Source organism: Notechis scutatus, chromosome 1 (assembly GCF_049901735.1).
Source record: "Notechis scutatus isolate UNSWTSFEM ecotype Mainland chromosome 1, rNotScu1.2, whole genome shotgun sequence".
Taxonomy (NCBI): Eukaryota; Metazoa; Chordata; class Lepidosauria; order Squamata; family Elapidae; genus Notechis; species Notechis scutatus.
The window spans coordinates 159,030,156-159,056,457 of NC_142009.1; the positions used below are offsets into that span (position 1 = coordinate 159,030,156).

Sequence of the window (26,302 nt, forward strand, 5' to 3'; positions counted from 1 at the left end):
CCACCCTCCTCTTAAACAGATTAATAGGTAGGCCTTTGCTTTTGACCAATCAAATACTATTTCTAAATAAAATTTTCTGGGGTTTTTTAACAGTTAAGCAACAAAATAAAATTGGACTACAAGTTGTGATCCTACGATTGTGGGATACGGCAACCGGTGTAAGTGCGAGCTTGTTGTCAAATGCCTGGATCATGGTCACATGACCACAGGGGTTCTGAAATAGCTGGAACATTGAGTAGTATTTGTATGTGCCAACATAACTTTGGATGTTTGCTGAACAAGTGCTCATTAACTGACTATTACCTGTATGTTGCCACTAGAAAGTCCACCATGGTAGGTTAGTAATCTTTATTGTGGTCTTTCAACAGTGAGTGTACATATACACACATATAGACGATTAATACATTATAAAAAAGAGAAGTAGAAGGAAGATAACATTTTGAAGGTATTAAAGAAATGCAGTCTTATTGGTCAATATTTGCTGCCTCACCTTCATGGAAGCAAGGAAACTTTGGCTAATGTATAAGTAATAGTGGTCTTACAATCTGATAAAAGGTAGGAGATACACAGTAGTCATCTATTCTTGGGGGTTGCTTTATGAAGAGCTGAATTAATACATCATTCAGTTTCAAACAGAGGTTACAATACAATATGATATGTTGCATGCAGCAAAGTTGTTCATAGAAGAGATTTTTTGGGTATCTATGATTGCTGAAAGGAACGTGTTGGATCTAGCTAGAGTTTACATAATTCTGTAACCTTCAAACAAAACTTTATTAATTATATTCCATCTTTACTTCAGGAACTCAAGTCAGTGTAAAAAAATGCTCATTCCTTCTTATTTTGCCCCTCAGCAACAACAAAAAACAAAAACAAAAGAATACATGTGAGGTACAGTAGGTTGAAAGTCATTGGGTGAAAGTCAATATATTACTTTACATTACTTTCCTGAACAGTATAAATTTAAAGGTCAAACCTTTTGTTTCTAAAATGTATGAAAAAAAACCAAAATGAAATAACTACATAGTTTAAATGTGACTAATTGTTGTCCGCAATAATAATATGGTATAAATGTTTCATTTTTAAAATATTCTTAGATTATTTCAATGTTCGAATATTCTTAATATTGTGCCCCGATTTTTTGTGACCCAACACTTTTGACCACTTAAAAAAAGGTTTCTAGTTTCAATATTTATTTTTCCCCTATTTCACAAATGGCCAATCTAGGGGACTCAGGCTAAGAAAGCAAACCACTGGTTTATGTTGTGTCACTTCACTAACACAATCCCGTATCATTTTTTTTAATGATGTATGTAGAATTTTATGTATTTACACACACACACACACACACACACACACACACACACACGGTCAAAGACCACCTAATAGTTTTTCTACATATCTATATTTTGATATAAATGTTGTATGTCTGCAATCTTATGACATTAATCATCATAACAGCGATAAGGCATTATATACCGCTTCACAGCCCTTTCTAAGCCGTTTAAAAAGTCAGCATACCACCCACAACAACATTTTACCGACCTCAGAAGGATGGAAGGCTGAGTTAACCTTGAGTCAGTCAGAATCGAACTCCTGGAGTGAGCAGTGAGTTAGCCTGCTGTACTGCATTCTAACCACTTCGCCACAATGACGCTTCCTCTTATCCATAGATATTCATCATCTAAATTCAAGTAAAACATTGTAGATACTTTTTCCAATTGGACAGGAACACGATTGCTTGGTAAATTAAATAAATATCCCACACTGTACAGTGTTTGAAGCTAATTACATTACAAAAAAGCACAAAAAATATTGCAGCTATATATCATTTTAAGAAAGTAATGCTTAAAAATAGGTAGTTTTCTTACAGTTTTTCCTGAAAATCTACTATTTCTCTTCTGCTTTACATAACTTTGAACTCAACCCACATTATGTAGTCTGTAGTACGTTACTGCTCCCAATATATATAAATTCAGTTGTTCAATTGCACCCTTTTTTTCTATTCATTAGGTTAAATGTCTCCTGGAAAAATGACTGCCTTCCAATTTCACTGCTTCTCATCTTTTAATTTAACAACAATAAAGTTTTCCTATAAAGTAGAATGCAATAAGATCAGTAAGGTTCTTAAATCCAGTTAGAAAACAGAAACAAAACTGCTCTGATCTCCTCATTTTTATTTGAAAAAACAAACAAAAAAACAACTCTGCAGTAGACCTTGGTCGCTAAAATCCAAACAGTAAAAGAATTATATTCTATAAGTATTTTTATAAAAAGTTTTATTATGTAATTAAGGTGATCTTTTTTTAAAAAAAAATCAGTATTTTAAAGAAATAGGCAAAATATTTTTTTTAAAAACCCTGAAGCATAGGCTTTTTTTAAAAAAAATATCTGTTTATGTCTTCGGAAAGAACATTCCGTATAATGAAAAACATGACCAAATTTTTCACAGTACATCACTATAAAACCCTGTAATTGACTTCTGGGGTTGGTTTACTCTATGTCTATTTTTGTCTACATAGAAAACAGAAATGATGTGGTAAAAGACCAAAATGCAGGTCTCATTGCAGGATAAGGCTCCATCCTGATTAACAAAGTAATATCATGTTTTCTCTGGGAAACATGCCCATTTTGTAGAGGAGAATTCAGTATACATGAACCATCATTACAAAACACACATACACATGCAATAGAAACATAAAAGTTCAAAGATTTGATCTATAAAGTCAAGCTCTCAAATTTTGGTGAATGATCCTTTGCTTTAACTGGACGAGGATGGATCTGCTAAACCCTTAGACACAATGGAATGTAATTTCATCCATAACTCTAGATGCATTTCACATTTTTTCAAAGTACAGTACTTAAGACCATTAAGCCATCATTCATTATTATTTATTTAATTCAACCTCAGAAGCCTTACATTTAAATATAATTTAGCTACAATTTACTAAAAAAACAAGAAATGTGCTATCTAAGAGAGACAAGAAAATCAGTTTGGCAGAACATAAATCTCTTCCTTTATAGCCAAAACAATAATCTACCAAGATAAGGATCATGGGACTACCATTCCCCAGTAGGAAGAGGGGAAAATGGGAGTAAGGAATAAAGCAATATTTTTTAACAGTGGGCTACTCTTCTTTAAAGTACTTTTTTCAGGCTCTGAAGGTCTTGAGATATGCAGTAAAACAATCTGAAAGATAAAATCTTTCTTTTACTTTTCTCTTCATTCATTCATTCATTCTGTATATGTGGACTGGAGATATATTAATTAAAAAAAGAAACTGAAATGTGCATTTGAGAGCTTATTTTTTCAAGTAAGTTTGAAAACTTAGTAACTACAAATCAATATAATTAACCATCAGTTTGCTATTTAATTTCAGCAGTGAAACCTGAGGAATTACAAGAAGCTGCTAATAGGGGAAGAGCTTCAATTCATTCTTTAACACACAATTATATAGTCTGTTTTTCATGCACACACCTCCAAAAGATGTCAACTTTCCATTTTTTAACAGCTTTCTCACTGACCATTTTCCTATCTTTATTTCTAGGTCATTCATATTTCGAATTGTTACCATCAGGGAGACATTATATGTGTCTTAAAATGAGGACTAATAGACTGAGAAACAGTTTCTTTTCCAAGGCAATAATTGTCTTGAATCAAACAGTACATTTGTGATTTAGTTCTATGTATAAAGTGGCATTTTTAAACTATCTAACTTAATATATGTTTTAAATAGGTTTTAGACTAGGTTTTTAATTATTATTATTACTTTAATTATTTTACTTTTTAAACGCTGTGTAGTGTGATGTTTGGGGCACTGTGCTGGAGTTGCTTTCAAATTTCATTGTATTTTGAATGCAATGACAATAAAGGTTTTCTATTCTATTCTATTCTATTCTATCTCACATGACCATTTATATGTCAGCCAAATGGCAGGCTGAACCTGTTTAAATATATTTATGTACATATGAAGGGGAAAATGTTACTACTCCAGTAACAATAGACTTACAGATAGGATTTGGAATCTAAGATGAAAAAAAGACATTTTATCCACAAGTGCTTAGCAAACAAATTTCAGCAAGTCAAGACAATTTCCACCAGGGGAACAAAGCTATAGGAACTAAATCTATTTTGTTTAGCTTTGCTATGCAAGAGTAAGAAGCTCAGCTTTGGTTTTGTTTTTTAGACATGTTGTAGTACTGAACACTTTATTAGAATACTTTGGGCCAGGTTAAGGCTTTCATGTCCCATGAGCAAATAGAAAAGACTATAAACCACCATCAGATGCATGTTCTCCAGGCTTATATGAGACATACTTGCATAATCTATTCTGCTATCAAGAATAACATTATATAGGGCTCAACATTCTACTTTGCCCATTGAATGAAGTCATCTTCCATTAACTAACATGAGGAAACTTGCTTTTAATATTTTTTTAAAAAACCAATCATTTAATAGTATACTAACAAGTTTTAAAACCTCTGAAAAAAGCAGTCATACAGTATCCTACATAACAAAAAAACAAAAAATGTATAAAGTTAACATCTACTAAATGATGGCATTGTAACAGATGAGATCTTTGAGGCTCCTCATAATTAGCAAAAGTCCAGGAAAGAGAGAGTGATTTGTACATTCTCTTTGACAAATAATGGACAAAAAGGAGAAAAACATTGGATGAATGGGTGTCATAATGGTCAGGACAAAGTTTGTTTTGAGTGAAGCTTGGCTCTCAGCAACTTCTTTGATAGATTCATGTAGTTTTCTTGTCCATCAAGTAAACATTAAGAGAACCAAAAACACCAGCTAAAAGAAAGCTGGCTATAAGACTAATATGTAATAGAGACAAAAAGCAAATGTTTTAGAAATAACAGTTCAGTGGTTTATATAAACAAAGCTTTAACATTAAAGCTGTAGATTTTTATAAACTGTAAAACTGGAAGCACCCTTTTGCTTACACATGAATCTGTCTGTCTGTCATCCAGCTATGTGTTAATTCTAGCCTATGTACAATAATTTATATTGTAATCAAACTGAAAGATATTTTTGAATTTGCATTGCTAAAATTGTCTCTTTTTAAATAGTTATTTAAAAATGACCAACACCGGAATAATGTGATGGAAGGAAGGGAATTTCACTGTGCTTGGTTTTATAATTTCTGGTAGTGTCTCTGGTAGAAGACAATGACCTTTGGGGCAGATGATAACAATGTATTTTGGCAAATGAGATCAGTGTGTAAGGTAGCTAACAAATTAGCTTCCAGAAACCACTAACAGTAGCTTGCAGTCACAGCTGTTGATCTCAGCTGAAATGCATTGCTTGCAGAAGATTTCTAAGCAGTTTTCAAACATGTGCCTTATGTAGGGTGATAGCCTGGAAAAACATACAACGCAGAAGTAGATTTGTGACTACCTTTATAAAATGGCAATGCTTTATTACATTAGAATAAAGTGACATATCATAACATGTAACACACCAATACATTGTCTGCTATGCAAAGGCTTGGAGGAACAGAAGGCTCCTGGTTAAATTCAAATTAGAATTAGGCTTTTAACAGAATATATTATTAATAGGGTAACAAAGAAGAAAAGTACTACCACAGGACTTGGAGCTATAAGGAAATATGAGTAATAGGAGCACTTTTTCATAAGCCTGTGGAACTTACGGAGGGAACAATTTTCCTTTCTAATTCTGAGGACACGTAGGACAAATTAAGAAAACATTCTTATTATTTAGATAAGTTTGTATCATTCTCTCTTGCTATGGTTAATTTATAAATGCTCTGTATCATAGGCAAAATGTTTAGCACAATGGGAATTTTAGTGATTGTCAATATGGACTCAAACCAATTGTGGTGGACATAACTCCATTTGGTGCCAATCATTTCAAAGAGACTGGAGGCAGATTTACAGATCTGCACATACAGTGCATGAGTATTAGCATGAAGAAAACCAGTTGTGTTTTAAAAAGTCTAGTTATTTCACAGACATATAATATTAACCCTGCACAAAGAAAGTTAACCTAAATTATTTTCGCAGAAGAGCAATCAAACACTTTCCTTATTTCTCAGATAAGTACCAATACTTTTTATTCTGTAACTGCATGTATTCCCCAAACACAATTCACATTCACACAACTCTATGCAATGCAACAAAGTAATCACTGAATGAAATTACAACTCACAACTGTACTTAGCCTTATTCATGAAACAAAATTAATACCAATATTTCAGGTATAAAGAATAACCTTAGCAGTGTTAAGAAAACAAACTAATGCATTTATATATACAATCATACAGAATATCATCTTCCATAAATGCTAAGAAAACATGACTTGTAAACAGAAGTCAATGCCTAAATTCTGTAGTCTGAAATGAGGATGGGGCAATCTAACTGAACAGTAAACTACCAGCCTTTTCTCTCCCTGCCCACAAGCCCAAACCCTCAGTGATTCTTTGTAATTTGTCTGAAGTAGTTCCAAATTAGGTATTCTCCACAGCTCTTTCATCAATATATGTTTAACTTGTAGAGATGCCACAAATTTTTACAAGTGTTTCATTTTTCAAACGTCTGGTATCATTTTTCTTGAAATTGAGCTATAAACAATACTGCCGCGCAGCTACAGCAAATCCATCCAAAACAAAATTGAGTACCACAAAGTAACAAAGTGATATTTAGCCAGTTTAATAAGTAAAAGATCACGTAAATCAGCAAAGAAACAACAAATGTCACAAAATACTATAACATAGAAAGACAACTGTAAAAAAAGAAAAAAAGAAAATCAAGGCTGTCAGATATAAGTATATCCTAAGTAATAAGTAGTGTCAAAACTGAGAAATATTAAAAATATATTTTTTATTCTTAATCTAATAGAAAAATATGCTATCAACTACTAAATTTGCTTTATTTCAAAATTATTCCTCAGATTCTTAAATTTGATTCTGATTATGGTGGAAGAGTTAGCTGTGGAAATGTCATGTTATAGTAGCTTTCCAATTTGTTCTCAGGTATTTAATTATAAAAAAGAGTTACTGGTGTGATGGTTCTTTTAAAGTTTTTAGTTATTCTGAACCTTTCTCAATATATGTGTGTGTGTATATGTAATACGTGTGTGTGTGTGTGTGTGTGTGCACATACAGTATAATACATATGTATGTATATACACGCACACATAAAAATAATCTTGACAAGGAAAAGTTTGACATAATTATTGTGATATAAAACACATAAGGTTTTTTGTTTTGATCTGTAAGTTGTAAACCCATTACAGGTAATCTCTGACTTATAACAATTCATTTAGTGACCATTCAAAGATACAACGGCAGTGTACAATGGCAGTGAAAAAAGTGAATTATGACCATGTTTCTCACTTATGAGCGTTGTAGCATCTCCATGGTCACGTGATCTACATTTGGATGCCTGACAACTGACTCACATTTATAGGTTGCAGTATCTTGGGATCATGCAATCCCCTTTTGCAACATTCTGACAAGTGAAGTCAATGGGGAAACCAGATTCACTTAACAACTTGGTTATTAATTTAACAACTCCAGTGAGTCATTTAACAAATATGGCAAGAAAAGTTGTAAAATGGGACAAAGCGCACTTAAAAAGCTTCTTACTTAGCAACATAAATGTTGGTCTCAATTGTGGTCGTACATTGAGTACTACCTATATTGTGCAAAGTAATTTGTTGTACAACAAATGAAGTAAATTGTAAAATAATTCAGTTGACATTTCTATACACCTGTTTTGTATTTTTATGGGAGGGAGGGAGGGAGGGAGGGAGGGAGGGAGGAAGGGAGGAAGGAAGGAAGGAAGGAAGGAAGGAAGGAAGGAAGGACTCATCATTGCTACCCTTATTTTCAGTTTCTTTGAAACCACATCTCTGCAAAATAATGAATAAACAAACAAAATAGCAATTCAACTGTAAATGGATATACTATAGCAAAATAAGGAAATTCTTTGGGTCAATCTTTTGGGACAACCTCCAAATGAAAAAGAAAAAAGGGATTATGATTTTTGGGACCTTGTTACCGTCCTTGCAAGCTTGCAAGGACTCCATAATGTCCTATTGTTTCCAAATGAGAGGAATACTTGGAGAACTGGGAGATTTTTTCCCCCACTCTTTTTAGCACTACAACTACTAGTAAAACCAATAGGACAGGAATAGAATACATTTTATTAAAATGTTACAACTGTATCAGTTTATCTTCTGCTGCTTCCTCATAGAACTCTAACACAAAAAGAATCTAATGCTACATTACAGATCTTTCAATATATATCGCTGAACATCAACATTAATAATAAACATAGTTTTAAAACTTCTTTTTTCTCTGATGTTTTATGCACAAAATAAAAAACAAATGTTTTAAATGCAAGTATTAAAAGTTTGACATAGAGGAAATAAAAGTATTGCCAAATTACAGTCTCATATATAATTTTTTGGAAAAAGTTACTGAATACACAAAGCATGCAAATTAATAGTTCTTTCGATAAAGGATAATATTTGTAGCTCAGGTTGAAATGAGGGGTCCTTGGTACTCTGACCTTAGTTGTTTTCTTGCAGATGTTTCATTAACCAAGTCATTTCATTAGCACTGATGATGTTACCTAGTTTTAGTAATGAAACATCTGTAAGAATACAACCAAGCTCATAAAGTATCAAAGACCTCTCTTTGAGCTTGGTTGTTTTCTTGCAGATGTTTCATTACCCAAACTAGGTAACATCATTAGAGCACTGATAATATTACTGAGTTTGGGTAATGAAACATCTTTGAAACCCCTCATTTCAACCCTGGGCTACAAATATTCTCCTTTATAAGCTCAGAGAGCACCAAAGAACCATAATAATCATTTTATGCTTTCTTCATCTTTTTAATAATACATAAACTGATAGGAAACTGATCATTCTATGACTACGAGACAACATCCCAGGCAAAAGAACATCCCTGACTTTCTTCCCTAACAAGGAAGTACCAAGAGAATATGGACCTGGGACAGTCTGGAAAGAGCTTTGATCTAATGCATTTACATCCCCTTCTTCTTCTTCTTCTTCTTTTCTTTTTCTTCAGCGTTTGTCTCGCGCTCTGGCGAGGTCCGCTAATGTCCTTGAGTATTGCTTCCACGCCTCTCTGTCTGCCACGTATGTCGGGTCTGCCTTCGCGATCTCTAGGTCGGCCTTGATCGTGTCCATCCAGCGTTGCTTAGGTCTACCACGCGGTCTCGCTCCTCCGACAGTCACCTTCATCGCAGATTCGATGATGGATTCTTCCTTGGCGCGACTCACATGGCCGAACCATCGTAGCCGGGACTGCCTCATGACCGTGGGGATGGGCACGACGCTGAACCGTCTACGCACTTCTTCGTTCCTGACGCGATCGAGTAGGGTGAGGCCTACCGACCATCGGAGCATTCGCATCTCCATTGTCTGGAGTCTGCTTTCGACTTCTTTGGTCGTCGGCCAGCATTCTGCGCCGTATATGGCCACGGGGCGCACCACAGAGTTATAGATTTTCGCCTTCAGGCGCATCGGCATCTTCTTGTCACAGAGGACGCCCGTGACGGACTTCCATTTGCCCCACGCTGCGTTGATCCTGGCTGCCACCTCAGTTTGTAGTAGGCCTTCTTCCCCAAGAGTAGTTCCCAGGTACTTGAAGGTGGAGGCGCGGTAGCTCCCTGCCCGTTCACGTGGATGGAGCCTGTCGTTTCGTTGTCAGTGGTCAGGTATTCGGACTTCTTTAGGTTCAACCGGAGCCCGAACTGCTCGAGGCGGTCGTGCCACTGTTGGACTAGGTGCTCGAGTTCAGCCTTGCACAGGTTTGCATTTACATCCCCGGATCATGTAAAACCTTTAGCACAATCACTGTAAGATTATTTTTAGTCTATGAGCCATTCTATTTGAATCCTGGGATTCCTCAGTCAGGTCACCCTGAGTAAGAGCTTTGAACTGATAGCAATAACTGCAATCCTACGTATACATATTTGAGAATTAGTCTCATTAGCAATTAAGTATTTCAAAATATTCCATTTTTCATGCATCATCTCTGGCATTTGCTTCACTTCAGACTTTTTCAAAACAAACATTTTTCACTGAACAAGTCGTATTTTCAACAATTTCAGCTTAAGATATTATCACTCTGGGGACAGAGAGTCATTATTTCAAAACCCCAAAAAGACAGATATCTCCAATTGGATGTTCGTTATTGCCAAAACACTGAATATCTCAAATTATAAAAATTCTTCAGAGTATTAGATAAGAGAGTTGTGCAGTACGTTGGATTTGAAAGGACAAAATGCTTTGGACACAAGACCTATCAACAATTCTTAACCCCAAGAATCTTTTGACAAAACTGTAAGGCAGCTATGGAGGGAAGTCATGCAATCTTGTTTTAAAGAACTGCCAACAAGTGCTACATGAGCTCCTTTATTTTTTTTCAAAGCTGAAGGACTACACAGCTCTCTTAGATACATAAAGCAGTATCACCTATAAGAACATATATCGTCTGTAGCTAATCAAATTGAGGCTTAAAAATCATTCTCTGTAACAAAGACATAGAAACAATGCCCAGTTGTTGAAATGAGAAACCAGTTCTTTTTCATATCTGAACTTAATAGATTTCACTCCTTAATCTACCTACTTCCTAGTGCACTGAAAGCATCTGGAACAAGTATAAATGTGAAGTCAGGACAAATGTGCATTGCTTGATTACACTTTGCAAGGCAAGAATTGACTATAAAATCCTTCATCAAAAATTATGAATAACACAAATACTCAGCTATAATATTTCAACCTGAATGTCTACTGAAGCTTTAAAAAATTAGTTTATATTTTTTCCCTAGTGCAAATACTGTGAGGTAATTTTACAATTGCAGTTTGAAATCTGCAATTGCAATTAGTAAAATAAATGAAAACTCTATAAGCAGCAGTGAAACTGGCATGCAACTTAAAAACTGTCATGAATATTGCCTAAAAATAAGCTTACAATGGCTATTTTAAAGGCTGTGTGTGGTCTTACCCATATATTCTGGCAAGATGCAGTTTCTCCAACCACAGCTAGAGTCATCCAAAAGCAGTGGCACTGGAGAGTCTCTGTCTCACCTGTCAAAGTTGAGGAACGCTGTTCAGCAGACCACCATGAGTCCATGGATAGGATCCACAGCGCTGAGCAGCTGTTCCTGATAAGGTTTCTTTAACTATAGAGGAAATCCTTTCATAAGAGAAACACACTTAATGTGTGTGATCTAGCACCCGTGAAGACACATGACTGCGCAGAAAGGAGAAAAAAACTCTAGCCTCTTACAAAAATTACCCTCTAGTTAGATTACTTGCCAATTTATTAACTTACATCAAACAAATAGTATGAGATGTGAAGACACTTTCTGTTTCATTTATAAAAATAATTTGGTTGTCCAGTAATATGATGCTAAAGACACATCTAATTAATTTTGAAGAGATTTCTTTGTTCCTACCCTAAATAAAGAATATTTTAAACTGATGAAAATACATTGCTCAAAAAAAAGGGAACACTTAAACAACACAATGTAACTCCAAGTCAATCACACTTCTGTGAAATCAAACTGTCCACTTAGGTAGCAACACTGACAATCAATTTCACATGCTGTTGTGCAAATGGAATAGACAACAGGTGGAAAGCATAGGCAGTTAGCAAGACATCCCCAATAAAGGAGTAGTTCTGCAGGTGGTGATCACAGGACACTTCTCAGTTCCTACACTTTCTGGCTGATGGTTTGGTCACTTTTGAATGCTGGTGGTGCTTTCACTCTAGTGGTAGCACGAGATGGAGTCTACAACCCATACAAGTGGCTCAGGTAGTGCAGCTCATCCAGGATGGCACATCAATGCGAGCTGTGGCAAGAAGGTTTGCTGTGTCTGTCAGCGTAGTGTCCAGAGCATGGAGGCACTACCAGGAGACAGGCCAGTACATCAGGAGACGTGGAGGAGGCCGTAGGAGGGCAACAAACCAGCATCAGGACTGCAACCTCCACCTTTGTGCAAGGAGCAACAGGAGGAGCACTGCCAGAGTCCTGCAAAATGACCTCCAGCGGGCCACAAATGTGCATGTGGCTGCTCAAAAGGTCATGAGGGTGGTATGAGGGCCCGACGTCCACAGGTGGGGGTTGTGCTTACAGCCCAACACCGTGCAGGACGTTTGGCATTTGCCAGAGAACACCAAGATTGGCAAATTCGCCACTGGCGCCCTGTGCTCTTCACAGATGAAAGCAGGTTCACACTGAGCACATGACAGACGTGACAGGGTCTGGAGACACCGTGGAGAACGTTCTGCTGCCTGCAACATCCTCCAGCATGACCGGTTTGGCAGTGGGTCAGGAATGGTGTAGGATGACATTTCTTTAGGGGGCCGCACAGCCCTCCATGTGCTCGCCAGAGGTAGCCTGACTGCCATTAGGTACCGAGATGAGATCCTCAGACCCCTTGTGAGACCATATGCTGGTGTGGTTGGCCCTGGGTTCCTCCTAATGCAAGACAATGCTAGACCTCATGTGGCTGGAGTGTGTCAGCAGTTCCTTCAAGACGAAGGCACTGATGCTATGGACTGGCCCGCCTCTTCCCCAGACCTGAATCCAATTGAGCACATCTGGGACATCATGTCTCGCTCCATCCACCAAAGCCAGGTTGCACCACAGACTGTCCAGGAGTTGGGGGATGCTTTAGTCCAGGTGTGGGAGGAGATCCCTCAGGAGACCATCCACCACCTCATCAGGAGCATGCCCAGACATTGTAGGGAGGTCATACAGGCATGTGGAGGCCACACACACTACTGAGCCTCATTTGACTTGTTTTAAGGACATTACATCAAAGTTGCCTGTAGTGTTTTTTTTCCACTTTAATTTTGAGTGTAACTCCAAATCCAGACCTCCATGGGTTGCTAAATTTGATTTCCATTGATAATTTTTGTGTGATTTTGTTGTCAGCACATTCAACTATGCAATGAACAAAGTATTTCATAAGAATATTTCATTCATTCAGATCTAGGATGTCTTATTTTTGTGTTCCCTTTATTTTTTTGAGCAGTGTAGTTCAGTTATGGGTGAATTGTTTTTCCTTATAGCAAAATAAAATAAACTCAAAGTAAATAAACTTACAATACTAAAAACTTAAACTGAATAACCATTTGTGATATTCCTCTCTCATACCAGCCTCTCCCATTCTGTACTTGGATGGTACGTATGTGGATGATGAATTAATGTTAAAACTTATTTTTTACGTAGGTACAGCTGTTATCAAAAGAACAATTCAGTTCTCCAGCTATGAAAGTTCCTATACTTTAATTACAGGCAATAATCATTTTACTAAGCAAAAGGGCTCTCAAGAGATTACTTGCATTTTCTTGTAATATATATTTTTAGAGTACTAACTAGCATAGTTTGGGTATTATTTTTCTTTGGTTTTGTCAGTAGCATGTTTGAAATAAATTTTATTAAGTGGTAGTGTAAGTAACATTGCATTGTGGGTAGCAGTTTCCTGTTTTAACCTAGCCACATCCTCAACTGTTATGTGAGACAAGTTTTCCATATTTTGTGCAAAACATACTTTTTTTCTTCAATGAAAACGGAGACTGAAGGATCAAAAAGCAATAATGGTTTAGGTTTCTGAAGGTAATGGTTTGTTATATTTAAATACAAGCTATGCTAACATATTGCACAAATTCTAAAATACAGTGATATAAAATATTTCTTAAGAGCAACAGATAGGAAAAATCATTGTACTACTATTTTCTCTAATACAGCACATTACTTCTACATTTTAAAACTTACTGATTCCTATAGTGTATGTATGAAGCAGTTATTAATATACCTTTTGTGTCATTAGAGTTCCCTAACACTGATGAGAAAATGGCATGACACGATTCAGTGTGCAGAACCACATCTTCTTTAAGAGATAAAACTCTTCCCACTAATATTAAATATTGCTATTAAAATCTCAATTGATTAAAAAACCCAAGTATCTACTGCAGTTGAAGGATATGTACAATCACTGCATTACTATGATTCTCTTTTCCTAACACTACACTGATTATTTTTATGATAGCCAGAAAATTCATAAAAATGGTTCTGTTCCCTTAGAATCTTTCATGAAGAACATCCCACCTCTGTCAAAATAAAGCAGAAGACAAGTTGGGGACTTTTTTTTCTATTTTTATTCACTCAAAATCTGTTGAGGAGCAATTTTAAAATTCCTAATCAAACTTAATAAGGCTTAGTTACTCTTAAGGCTTTCTCAAAAATTCTTGTTTTTCTTTTTAAACAGGTTGTGACAGATGATCAAGGATTACTCTGGGGAAGCCTATATGTTTTGTACTACAGCTCCTAGCAGCTCAAAACAACACTGCCATTGTTTAGGATTTCTGGATACTATAGCTCAGCAAAACCTTGATGGACAGTTTTCCTAAACCTGATCTAGGACATGGTGTATTCTCTCCCAGTCTCAGCCTTTCCCAACTTTTATCTCAATCTGATAAAAACAAAACTATGCTTCACAATTTTGAAGGACCAAATGAGTCATAGTTTTGTTTTTATCAAATTCAAAAAGAAATAATATTATATCCTAAATAGGGGAAGAGTAGGATAGTTCTCCTTCTATGTCAATACGTTCATTCAACATTTAAGCAAACTGTAGCCACTCCCTCTACACACTACATTTATAATCTCATTCTGCCAGCATATGAAGGTTGGAGACAGCTCAAGTAGACAATCAACCTATTTCTCATCATGCAACAACCAAAGATGAGCTTGAAAAAAGGATTTTGTGATTACTTTTTATACTGCTGGTTCAAAATTTAATAATGTTTTCCTTTTCTCTTCAGCCATATTCTTTGAAATGCCCACCTCAGCAGATAGATCTCAAAAAGGAGAAAAATCTTCCGCATTACTTTAGTCAGCTACAACTCCATCTTAAATTATATTCTGAAAACAGAAGAACAGATTAAGCATTCTCTTTTGTCCAAATGAAAACAATTTTTGTATCTGCAAAAAGAAGACATATTACCTTCTAATAGGAGCAAAGGAAAACAATTTCAGAAGACAAAAGAGTTATTGTTTAAATAAGTCCTTAATCTATTATAGGGAACATGTTTTAGACGTGACTAATCTTTAATTCCAAGTGGCTAATGTATTGTAGCAAGAAAGCCACTGTGATATGTGCATAGACCAAAGAAACACAGGGTCAAATCCCCACTTAGCTATGATACTTGCCAAGTGATTCTGAGCCATTCATTATCTCTCAGACTAATCTAACTCACATTGTTACAGACAAAAAAAAATTTTAAAGGGAACTTCTAGGGAAGCCTCTCTTCATTTCTTGCAGGTTACAAGCATCATTAAATGAGGGCAAAATGGGAAAATTTACTAGCACTAGGCATGCATCCTATGAATTTCTAGACTAACTCTTCTTAAATTAAGAATGTTATTATTCCATACTGAAGAATAAAGCATAACAAAATAAAACACTCCCAGAAAAGTTTTCCAACAATATTGGCATGGATGGAACATCTTCAAATTTGTCTACTATATAGTGAAACAGATTGTGGAGTTCTTAAATGTTATCATTTCTTTAGGCAGCTACATATATGAAAAACTACTTCACTGGCAAAGGAAAGTGTTTGCTTTTTAATAGGAGCTGATTATATTGAAGCTATTTTAAAATTATAACTTCAAGTTCTGACAAAAACATGTTGATGCAAAATACTGACATACTATAATTATACATGTTATGTTTGAGTGTAGTTTGCTAAATAAATTAAGAGAAGACAATTATAAGATATAAAGTTCGAAGAATGCTAGAATAGAAAGCAGAGTGACTTGAGGCAGGTTACGGAACAAAGTTATGCTTTACAATATTACACCTTTCAAATAATGCAATAATTAACTTTATATCTGATAGATTCAAATATAAAAGAGCAATGTCTGGAAATTGGTGAAAACCCATCCAATAATCGTATCATTATGTTATTTATTGTGGTGAACATCATCTATATGCTTCCGATGCAAGAAATTCTGTTTAAACCTGTTATAAAAATAAATGTCTACAGTACAAATAAACCTTCTAAAATATATGCTTTATACTGTGCCCTCTTCTTAAATACTTGTCTATGTTCACTTTTAACTATTTAATACTAGTAAAGACTATAGGTTTCCCAAATAGATTTTGGACATTTTATGATTTAATAGTTTATTTAAATATAAACATCACCTTATTTGTGATTCTATAGGAAAATAAATCTGATTACTCTGATTATGCTTGTGCTTTTTTAATATCAGATGACAAATTTCTGTTACTACAACTTGGACCAAAATCTTTCCCTCTTCATTGCCAAAGACATCTTTTGGCCAATTCAACCCAGAAAACTGAGTATTTATTTTTAGATGAAGAAAAAGATATAAGCAAGAAAGCCTGCTTCCCAATGAATTGCAACACCAGATTCTAAACAGCCGCGCTGTAATCTACTTAAGATATATATGTTAATGTTTTCTTCATCATTTTCTTCACAAATTATGGAAAATCATGGTTGATTACCACAATTTCTTTGGAAATCCACCTTGATATAGAACTTTTTCAAATAAAAGGGATCATTACATATCTCTCCTCCATTTCTCCAGGTACAATTTTAGAGGATACAGATCACAAGTTATATTTAAAGATCCGTGTGAAGTTTTCTTATCTTTTTAAACACAGTGCTTTCCCATGGTAGTTGTTGGTATGTTGAGAATTCTAAAGAAATACAACAAATAAATGCAAAACAAAATAGCAAAAGATGGTAAAAGATGTTTCTTACAGTCAGATTCATTGTTCCCTACAAGAATTCTGCAGGAATCTAAATTTTGAACTCATACATTAACAGAAACACAAAAACGTATACCAAAAATATTTCAAATAAAGTTAAGGAAAATATATTGTGAGAATACTACAAGAACTCAGATTTCTGTAATATCAAGATATCAAAGGTAATTTAAGTTAGACATATTTAGCCAAAAAGTACCATTTCTAGTGTTTTGCCCCAAATTTGTTATTTTAAAGATATTTTTAAAGAAATTTTCATTTATCAATTATTTCAGCAAAGAAAATTATACACATGTGTAAACTGATGATTTTGAATTAAATTACTTCATTAACATAGTAATCCTATAGGCTTACCTTGGAGAGTCCTATTAGACTGAAGGGGGGGGGTACTTCTGTATAGGCTCAGAATCCTATGTATATGTCTATTAGGTCTTATTTCAAATATTCATTCATTCATAGGAACACACTGTAAAAAATCTAAAATTGCTATTATATTAAAATTTACAAAATCCATTCACCCGTGACACAGTTAATTGATATTTTATATCTTTGTTTCTTGTGATTACTTTAGTAATGTGCAGCATATTATTTTAGCACACTAAAAGCTTTAAAAGAGAAGTATGAGATATCTTGTATGTACAGAATTTAGGAATATTAAAGTTATGGAATTCATAAATATACAAAAGATATAAAAATCCAGTCAAAAATTAGTTGTTTTCATTATTTTTTCTTTTAAACTTACTTTCTTCTCTCTATTTATTATGTCCCCACATCCCTTATGCATTATAGGCATACATAAAATCTTTTCCTGCCAGTTTTATTCACTGTCTACTTGGATTTCAATAGAAGGCAAAAGGTAATGTTCTGTGCATCTCATTAATTTAAAATGAAAAAAGTAGATTTTAAAAAATATTTTGCCATGCTACTATCGTCAGTTAAATTACTAAAGATATTATTATTGAGACCCAATGGGTCTATGACTGTATTAACAAGATTATCCACAGAAACACGGGAATAGTGCCAGGGATTAGGTAGTTTCTGAAAGATGTTTTCAATTTTGTCCAAAACACAAATAAGCAAATAATGCTAACACACAATGTCTGTGCACAATATTCTTTAGTCTACACAGCATGTTGCAATTTATTCTGAGGCCTAAATTACAGACAGAACACCAGCTTTGTTTTAACTACGTGCATTAATACAGTTAAAGCTTTTGATAGATAATTGTATTTTAACACACTTTAAAAGACCATATAAATTTATATGACAAACTGCTTAAGCAATGCCTATGAATCAGATTTATGTTTCAATGCAAATAAAACATTTCCCACTGGCCTTTGAAATCTGCTTATACAGAAATCAATATTCAGTAAGTAATATTTTGTTTTTAAAGAACATATTAAATATATAATTGTTTCACATTAACTACCAGAAAGATATCAGAATACTGCATAGTGTGTCCTCTTTCTAAAATATGCAAGTAAGTCACACTATAAAGATGACAGGTTTTCTAGGAAACAGAAAAGGCTGAATATAATTGCATTTAATGTTCATTACAGAAAGCTGCCAGCTAGCTTTAGGAGACTGTAACATAGACATGATTTCAGGAATCCCGAAACTAACACTTCAGTGACAGCCAATTACAGCCCCAAAAACACAGCCCCAGTAGGCAGTCTGCTAGGAGAACTTGAGGTAAGGTAAAGTTTCTCACAATGAGTTACAGATTCACAAGCTCAGGAAGACAAGGAAAAAAAGAAAAACAGAAGGAATCCAGCTACCCAGCAAATATGAAGCAGACCCCAAGATCGAGATACAATCCAAATATGTAAATTATTGTAAATCATCACTGTTGTTCAGAATTTCACACAGACATTTGTGCCAATTCTGGTTTATTTCTCCACAGACATAATAAGGAAACAGAGGAGGTGGGGGGGTGGAGGGAGAGAAAGAAGAGAAGCAAGCAGGGAAACAGAGTATTGAAGTTCTGCTGTCCATATGCTTCAACGGCACAGGAGTTGAAGCTCTTTCAGCAATTTGTATGCTCTCCAAATCCTCATGAGTCACAAAATTAAAAAGCTAGATCCTTCTGGATTCCAGAAAGGGCCTTACCACGGGCCTTTTGTCAAACTTTAAAAGGAGGAGAAAAGGAAAAGCCACAGTGCTGGGCAGTCCCACTTTACTTGGCTTCTATGATGTCACAAACCACATGATTCTGTCTCTCCAGTAACAGGGCTTGCAAAAAAAAGGAGTTTTAAAAGCTTTTGCTTTTTTGGATTGTGTAAATGCTTCATTCGCCTCACAAACAACCACAGAACCACAAGTGCGGTGCAAACTTTCTCCAAGAGGACACAGCAAGAAGCCTTTGGTTTTTAAATGGTTAATTTCAACAGGTCACCAACAACCACGAAGACCATCAGAGTCAGTAAGTGCTCTCAAACCACATTCTGTTCAGTAGTTCTAGACCTGTCAAATAGTTGTTCTTTTTCTCTGATGTTTCCTTACTTTTTTGCATGTTACCATAATGCAGCATGTTTGCTTTTTTACTTTAGTCAGAATGGAAATACGTGTAGATTCTATACACACCAGACATACTGCAAAACTTAATGGACCTTGGCTATGATTTTTTATTTCAGTATAAAGCTTCAAAGATTCTTTGCACCAGAAGAAACACCGGCAGGAGGGGAGAGCAATGGCATCGAACAGTCTTTTTAGTTCAGTGACACCATGTCAGCAAAACTTCTTCTGGGGTAAGTCTTTGAGTTTCCAAAGATTATGAAATATTGTTGATTTTCAAAAAAAAAAACCGTTTGCTATATGTGCATGTGTGTGTTTAAACTTTTTAATCCAAATTAACTTGGTTTGAGTAAAAACGGTGATAGTGCTCTTTTTATTTGAATATTAACTGAATTTGACATATTTTAGTATGGACACCTGAGCAGCCAGATTTTATTTTCCCTGTATAATCATAAGCAGATACCGAAACCACTGTATGGTTGTCAGGTCAGTGTTCAAGTACGATGCTGTCAATGCTAAGCATAGTGCATGAAAGAATGGAGAATAAGATGCCAACCATTTAAAAGTTTTACCATGACTAAGCAGTAAAGTCACTGCAGCAGGCAAATAGGACTCGATATTTCCCAATATCTGATGAAATTGTTAAAAGTTAAAAACAGTCCTTATACAATTTTTCAGTAAGTCACAGACATTGGCAAGCTGAATCCACAATTAAAATTTAATTAGAATCAAGTATCCTGTAGCAGCTAATTGACATGCCAGAAGTGTATGATATAATTGAGGATCTCATGCATTTGTTTCTGTTCACTGCATAAAATGCTGTTTCGCATCCACCAAAAGTTACAGGGAGTCTGTTATGCAGTTCTAAATAAATATGCCCACAAGCTAAGAAAATCCCTGGCAACAAAACAAAAGAGTAGAAAAGCATAGCAAAGATGCCGATCAGTAAGATTTTACAACTGTAATAATACATTTTAGGAAATACTGTATAAATATCTATTAAAATTGCCACTTAAAAATATGAGATAAAAAGTTAACTAAGATCTTACTCCACCTATTTCAAAGTCTGTCTGCATGTAAGGAAATTCTTAAGTCACAAAACAGCATCTCTGAAACCCCTTTGATCCTTCCAATTTCTGATATTTTTTGAATTTTTCAGTACATATATACCATATGATACCATATGAAATAAAAGATTGCCTATTTTAAGAATGCATAATATGTCTGAATAGCTTCACTGATCTCTGTAGTATTTGCTGTACAGCTGAGACTTAGTTTCAAAAGATGTAGAAAAAGCTGCCTAAGGCCAAAGTCTGTTCATAGTCCTTGGAGCAGTAGCAGGAGAGATTGTTTTTCCTTTTCTCTTTGAAATACTGCAAAAGTATCTAAACAATATCAACTTATAGAAAGGGAACAAAATCAAAACACTTACAATATTTTCTTAATGCTGTCCATCTTGGCTGAAATTTACGTTAGGGCTGAAAGTGAGTGATTTTCCTTTTCCTGCTAAGGAAAAAAAAAAAACCCCGATGCTTGGAATGCTGTCACAGTGTGCACCTACATTGAAAGTGTATTGTATCTAGCTGATGGTTGGAGTTCAGTTTACCCCTCCTACTTCACACGTTTCAACTGGCTCCTGTTGAAGCATGTGAATCCGCTGCAATCTCTGAACATAATTAGACATGAAGCAAGCCTTGTACTCATGGAACAGAGAGACCTATTTAATTTCTGATATGCCAAGCTTTAATGATGAGCTGGAGAGTCACATGCCTGAAAACTTAGTTTCTGCAAGATCATCATCACATGGAATTATACTGTAATGGGCAACTAGCATGCAAGACAAAAATGCAGCAGGTATTTTCAGACTGATTCTCCCCACCCCACCCCCACCCCCCAAAAATTGTTTATAATTAACCATACATTATTCCAGCTTTACAATAGAAAAAATAGTTTATATGCATAGAAAATTGTTTTTGCTTTTAATATCCACAGGGAAAACATTGATGATTCAAATTAATAGAGCATGTATTGCTGACTATTAATTCCTCTCTTTTTGGGCAAAAGATATGGGCAAAGCAGCCTTCCAAATACGTCCTATTTAAATAAAGAGGATGAAGCTAATCTAAAATGAATTTTCAGACAAACTATCACTTCATATGACAATTAGTTCATGGCATACAAATTAAAGCTTATTTCTTTTTAAGTACTTCACTAAATAAATAAAAATATGCGAGCTAAGTTAGCTATACTAAAGACTGACAGCAGATGTGTATTAATAATGTGCTCTGATTCTTATTACCAGCAATGCATCATGTCCATTTAGCACTGGATTCTGAACTGATTGATACATTTGCATCAGTTTAATAATATATTTATTAAAGTTTTTATATTCAGTCATATTTTCCTTATTAGGCACATTGGCAAATAAAATGATATTAGGGAAAGGAACATTGAACTTAATCAATGTACATATGATGGGAATGTATGTAGTCTTTAAAAAGTGCCCTTGTAAATATAATTTTCTATGTAATGATCAACAAGAAATATCTATGGGTTTTAATTAAAATTAACCACAGTAATTAATTATAGATAAGTAGCATGCACCCCAAGTTTCTAAAAATGTATGTAAATAAATCTGCAGTATAATCCACAGGAACTTGTTTAAAAGAATGGAACACCTGTGTTCTTGCATAGCTTCTACTCCATTCACTATGACTTGTAAGAATTTCCAACTGAGTTATGCCTATCACTTGCACCTGAACTTTCAGCTTATATATAAATAATTTACAAGGTTAAACTACCGTTTTTTTCCTTCAATATTCATTTCTTGCTTCTTTTTAAGATTTACTGTTTCCCGCCAAAAAAGAAAGAGGCAAGTTGTATTTCCAATAATCTGCATGCAGTGATATAGTGCATATCTTACTGATTAAATACAAAAAAATTAAATCACTAATTTATAAAAGTGGGTCAGTTAATAGTTCCCTCAATGTGATTTTAATACCTGAAATATGAAAATACAAGAGTTATATTAACTACAATTTATGTTATATATTGCAGAGTATTCCTATCAGAATCTGTAAAATTAATAAATCAATTTTACTAGAAACAAATATTTTAGACTATTCCAAGACTAATATATCATTTCTAAACTATTTTGAACACTGGGTAAAGGAGTGTTTTTACTTACAATATTTTTACTTGACGATTTTACATTTAAACATTTTTAAATCACCATATAGATATATAAAATGAATTGGCTTATTTATTGAACCAGTAACTACTGATATTCTCCCCTTGTTGCTCAAATACTCTAATCTGATATAAGAGTCCCTAAAAACAAAAATGTTTCAGTTGGTTAAAGGAACACCAAAATATTAGACACTTAAACCAACAAGTAAGTTTTAAAAAAAGCTAATTCATAGGAGAGGCTAAGATTTTATCAGGCATGGAGGATTAAAATTTATTGAATAGAACCATTCACAAATCAAAACTTACTTTACTTCTTTACCTTCATACAGCGTTAATCAATTAAAACATTTTCTAGTGATGCAAAATCCATGTGCTTTTAATTTTACACATTGGTGGTCTAAAATATAGAAATGAGGCTGAGCTAAGTTAGTTTGTATAGAAACTTTTGGTTTTTTTCCTACAAATATTCTACCAAAGTTTTTCTTAGAGCTGCTCTATGAAGATTGAGGCAATATTTTTATACTGTACCTCCTTGTTGAAGTAAAGGTTAAGGGTTATCAAAATAGCTCAGCTGTATATACAAAAAGAGAGAGGAAAACTTAAGTATTCACATGAAAAATCCAAGGGAACTCTATTATTTATTTTTGCATTTCCTATGATTAATGATGCACTCGTGTATACTTGAAAACTGAAGTCATAGTAGGGCTAGCACCTTGAATTCTTTTATAAACTAAAGAAATGTCAAGTCTAGTACACTGTATTAACAGGACACAAAAATATTAAAATACTCCACCATCCGCTTTAATATACAACACTGCTAAGAATCCTCACAACGTGCTGTGATTTATTTGGAGGTGGTCTTATAAAATCTTAAAGAGTATCTTATTTAGAAATCTTAAAATGGGCTGTTTTCAGTCGACTTACTTTCTGTTTAAAGGCATTATCCTAAACAAATTACAAATTACAAAAATAAATACCACAGTGGTCCTTACAAGGTTCTTAGGACCGTTACCTAAAAAGTTCGGTTCCATTTCAAATGTACATTGCTGCAATATGAATAAAACAGTCCAATACTTAAAGAGTGCATTGTGTGTTAAAGTGTCTACTGTACATGGTCATTTTTCTGTCAGGTAACAAAACAAAACCAAAAACAATCTGAACAAATAAGATAAAACCAGAACACAGCCAGTCCAGCTCCCACTCTTACAGGTATTTAACAATTTCCAAGTGTTGCAAACAAGAGCATATGGCAAATGCAATTATAATCTGCTATACTCTGTTAATCCTCAAATTTAACTTCTGCAAGTGATGAAATACTATTAAATCTGTACTGTTAATAAACATTACGACAAACTGTCCATTTACAGGGCCCCAGAATATAAGAAATCTGAATTTAGTGGGTTCTCTGTGACAGCCTATTTAACATTAAATGCTATCACAATTTTATGCCTACTAATTAATTAAATTGGTTTATTAAAGAAATATATATTTAAAAATTACAAATATAATAATGTCTTTTTTCCTATGGTTTTAAAATCTAAATCAAATAAGATTTTTAAAAGTATCCCTTAAGCCAGATTCTATGAAAACTTACTCTGAGATTGCATTGAACAAGATAAACCTTTTTTAAAAAATGAATATGGATATAATTGGGAGTTCTATTATATAATGGAATTTGAAATAAATATATTTCTTCATTTCATTATATAATAAAACTCCCAACTATATCTATATTTATTTAGAAAAAAAATAAGGCCTATCTTGTTCCATGTATTTTATTGTGACCAAAAGCTTCACAAGTTTTTTAAATGCTTTGTTTACGTCAAGAAGGCATTGGTATAAATGCAATCAATACATTTGAATAACACATTACATTGCTTAATATCATTGACTTTAATATTATTTTAGAGGAACAACGAGTGCAATATTGCAGCCCAACCATCCAATCTGTAGGATATTTCTTTTTCTGAAACTGCTCAGGCTTGTTCTTAGCAGTGATCAGATGCTTCTGTCTTCAGACTAATTAAATTTCCTTTTATATGTCAACCTTTATTTAAGAGTCAATATTTCAAACTTGAAATATCAAGGGGCTAACAAATATTTAAAATCTACAAAAACAATAATTCTGCAATAAAATTGTATGTACAAAAAGTATATGCTCAACTGAGCACTAATAAAGATTACATATTCACATGTATCGAGGGGGAAAAAAACTTTCAAACGCAATATTTTTGAAAGTTGCAACTATCTATTTACTTAAACCCAATAAAATAAGGGGAGAGTGAATTCATAGCTATTAAGTCTCTCAATTGCAATGCATAATGTACACTAAGAATATTTTAAAGATGACCATTATGCAATATATCTGAAATCATAAATCAATTTAACATACATTTAAAATGTGGGCATTATTCATACATATATTTCTTATTGAAACACATCAATCTGCTCACCCATAGGACTATCTATAATCAATACAAATTGCCTTGGAGGTTGGCAAGGGGATGGGAAAGAAACAAGGAGCTACTTAACAGCTGACTGTTTTAACATATATGAAAAAATAATTAAAATGTTCTATAAAAATATTAACTAAATAACAAAATCAGTTTTTCAGTTTGACCTGTACATTGGGAGTTGGAAGAAACAAATTTTGTATTCAATTTTTCTCTTTTCTTAAACTAAGAATTCACTCTACTTTCTCCTTATATCAGATGAAGCATGTTAACACAAAAAGACTGCATTCTGATCCAGTAACATAGTCCCAACACAGAAATATCTCCCAGGAGTAACAAAAAGGAAACTACATTATGTTTTTTGGAGGAAAACCAGTATTTTGAGAAAGTCAGGCATATTTGCAAAAGTAATACATTTATTATTCTTATAGAAAAGATCCAATTGATTCTAGAAAAGGTAGTTAGACCATTATTTTTTCTGTTAAAAAAATAATGAAACAATGCATTCACTGGAATGAAACTATAGAGAATTAAAAAGAGCTTTCAGTATTTAATGCACTAGAACTAAAAATCCTGTGTTAAAAAAAAACTGCTTGGGCAGAAATTCACAAATTTCTTTTTTGTTTTATCTCATTTTTATTTTAATGTACATTTTTCCTAATTTTATTCAGACTTCCAGAAGGTATTGTTTATCTTGTTACGATCTGGTATTCTATAGCAAAATCACAACAGAAAAGCTATAAAGAGTATTAATTTTTTTACAGGAAAAATCTCAACAACGTATTTGATAATGAGACATGTAAAATTATCATGATACAAACAACAAGGATATTATTTTAATGTACCATATTATATATGTATGTATATAAGAAAACAAATATATATATATATACATATGTATGTATATATATATGCATATATGTGTGTGTGTGTATGTATATATGTATGTGTGTGTGTATGTATATATGTATGTATGTATGTATATGTATGTGTGTGTGTGTATGTATATGTATGTATGTATGTATGTATATGTATGTATATATATATGCATATGTGTGTGTGTATGTATATATGTGTGTGTGTGTGTGTGTGTGTATATCACATCAGACTCGTTAAAAACAGACCATGAAAATTTTAATCTGATAATTAAAACAGGATAATTTGTACTAATATTTGATATGTGACAATATGGTTACAAATATAATTTAAAAGCAGCCAGCAAAGGGAACTCCCAAAACTTCAAACATGTTTAGCTTCAGCAAGATTTTTCCATTATGCACTCATGTTCTGATCTACATTGCACATGAAGACTGTAGAGGTATATCTA

At 33.9% G+C, this 26,302-nt stretch overlaps 2 protein-coding genes across 24 annotated transcripts in view; one reads left to right on the forward strand and one right to left on the reverse strand.

Moving 5' to 3' along the window:
- SUPT3H (SPT3 homolog, SAGA and STAGA complex component) overlaps positions 1–26,302 on the reverse strand; it is a 257,371-nt gene that overhangs the window by 199,636 nt on the left and 31,433 nt on the right. For 2 of the 15 annotated variants that reach the window (XM_087949195.1, XM_087949196.1), the window contains exon 3: positions 17,174–17,285. The exons of 12 other annotated variants lie outside the window; for them this stretch is intronic. Coding sequence is in view for 1 of the 3 variants with exons in the window: in XM_087949188.1 (XP_087805314.1) it covers positions 20,766–20,788 (23 nt within the window). In the remaining 2 variants the exon portion in view is untranslated. Of the gene's footprint in view, positions 1–17,173; positions 17,286–20,765; positions 20,899–26,302 lie in introns of those variants that run through there. One more of the 15 variants, XM_087949188.1, reaches the window with a different exon arrangement.
- Positions 19,109–26,302, forward strand: part of RUNX2 (RUNX family transcription factor 2) — a 252,820-nt gene continuing 245,626 nt past the window's right edge. For 7 of the 9 annotated variants that reach the window (XM_087949176.1, XM_087949178.1, XM_087949177.1 and 4 more), the window contains exons 1-2: positions 19,118–19,241; positions 19,453–19,566. In XM_087949176.1, the coding sequence (XP_087805302.1) occupies positions 19,509–19,566 (58 nt within the window). In that variant the 5' untranslated portion in view covers positions 19,118–19,241; positions 19,453–19,508. Of the gene's footprint in view, positions 19,242–19,452; positions 19,567–26,302 lie in introns of those variants that run through there. The other 2 variants (XM_087949179.1, XM_087949180.1) reach the window with 2 other exon arrangements.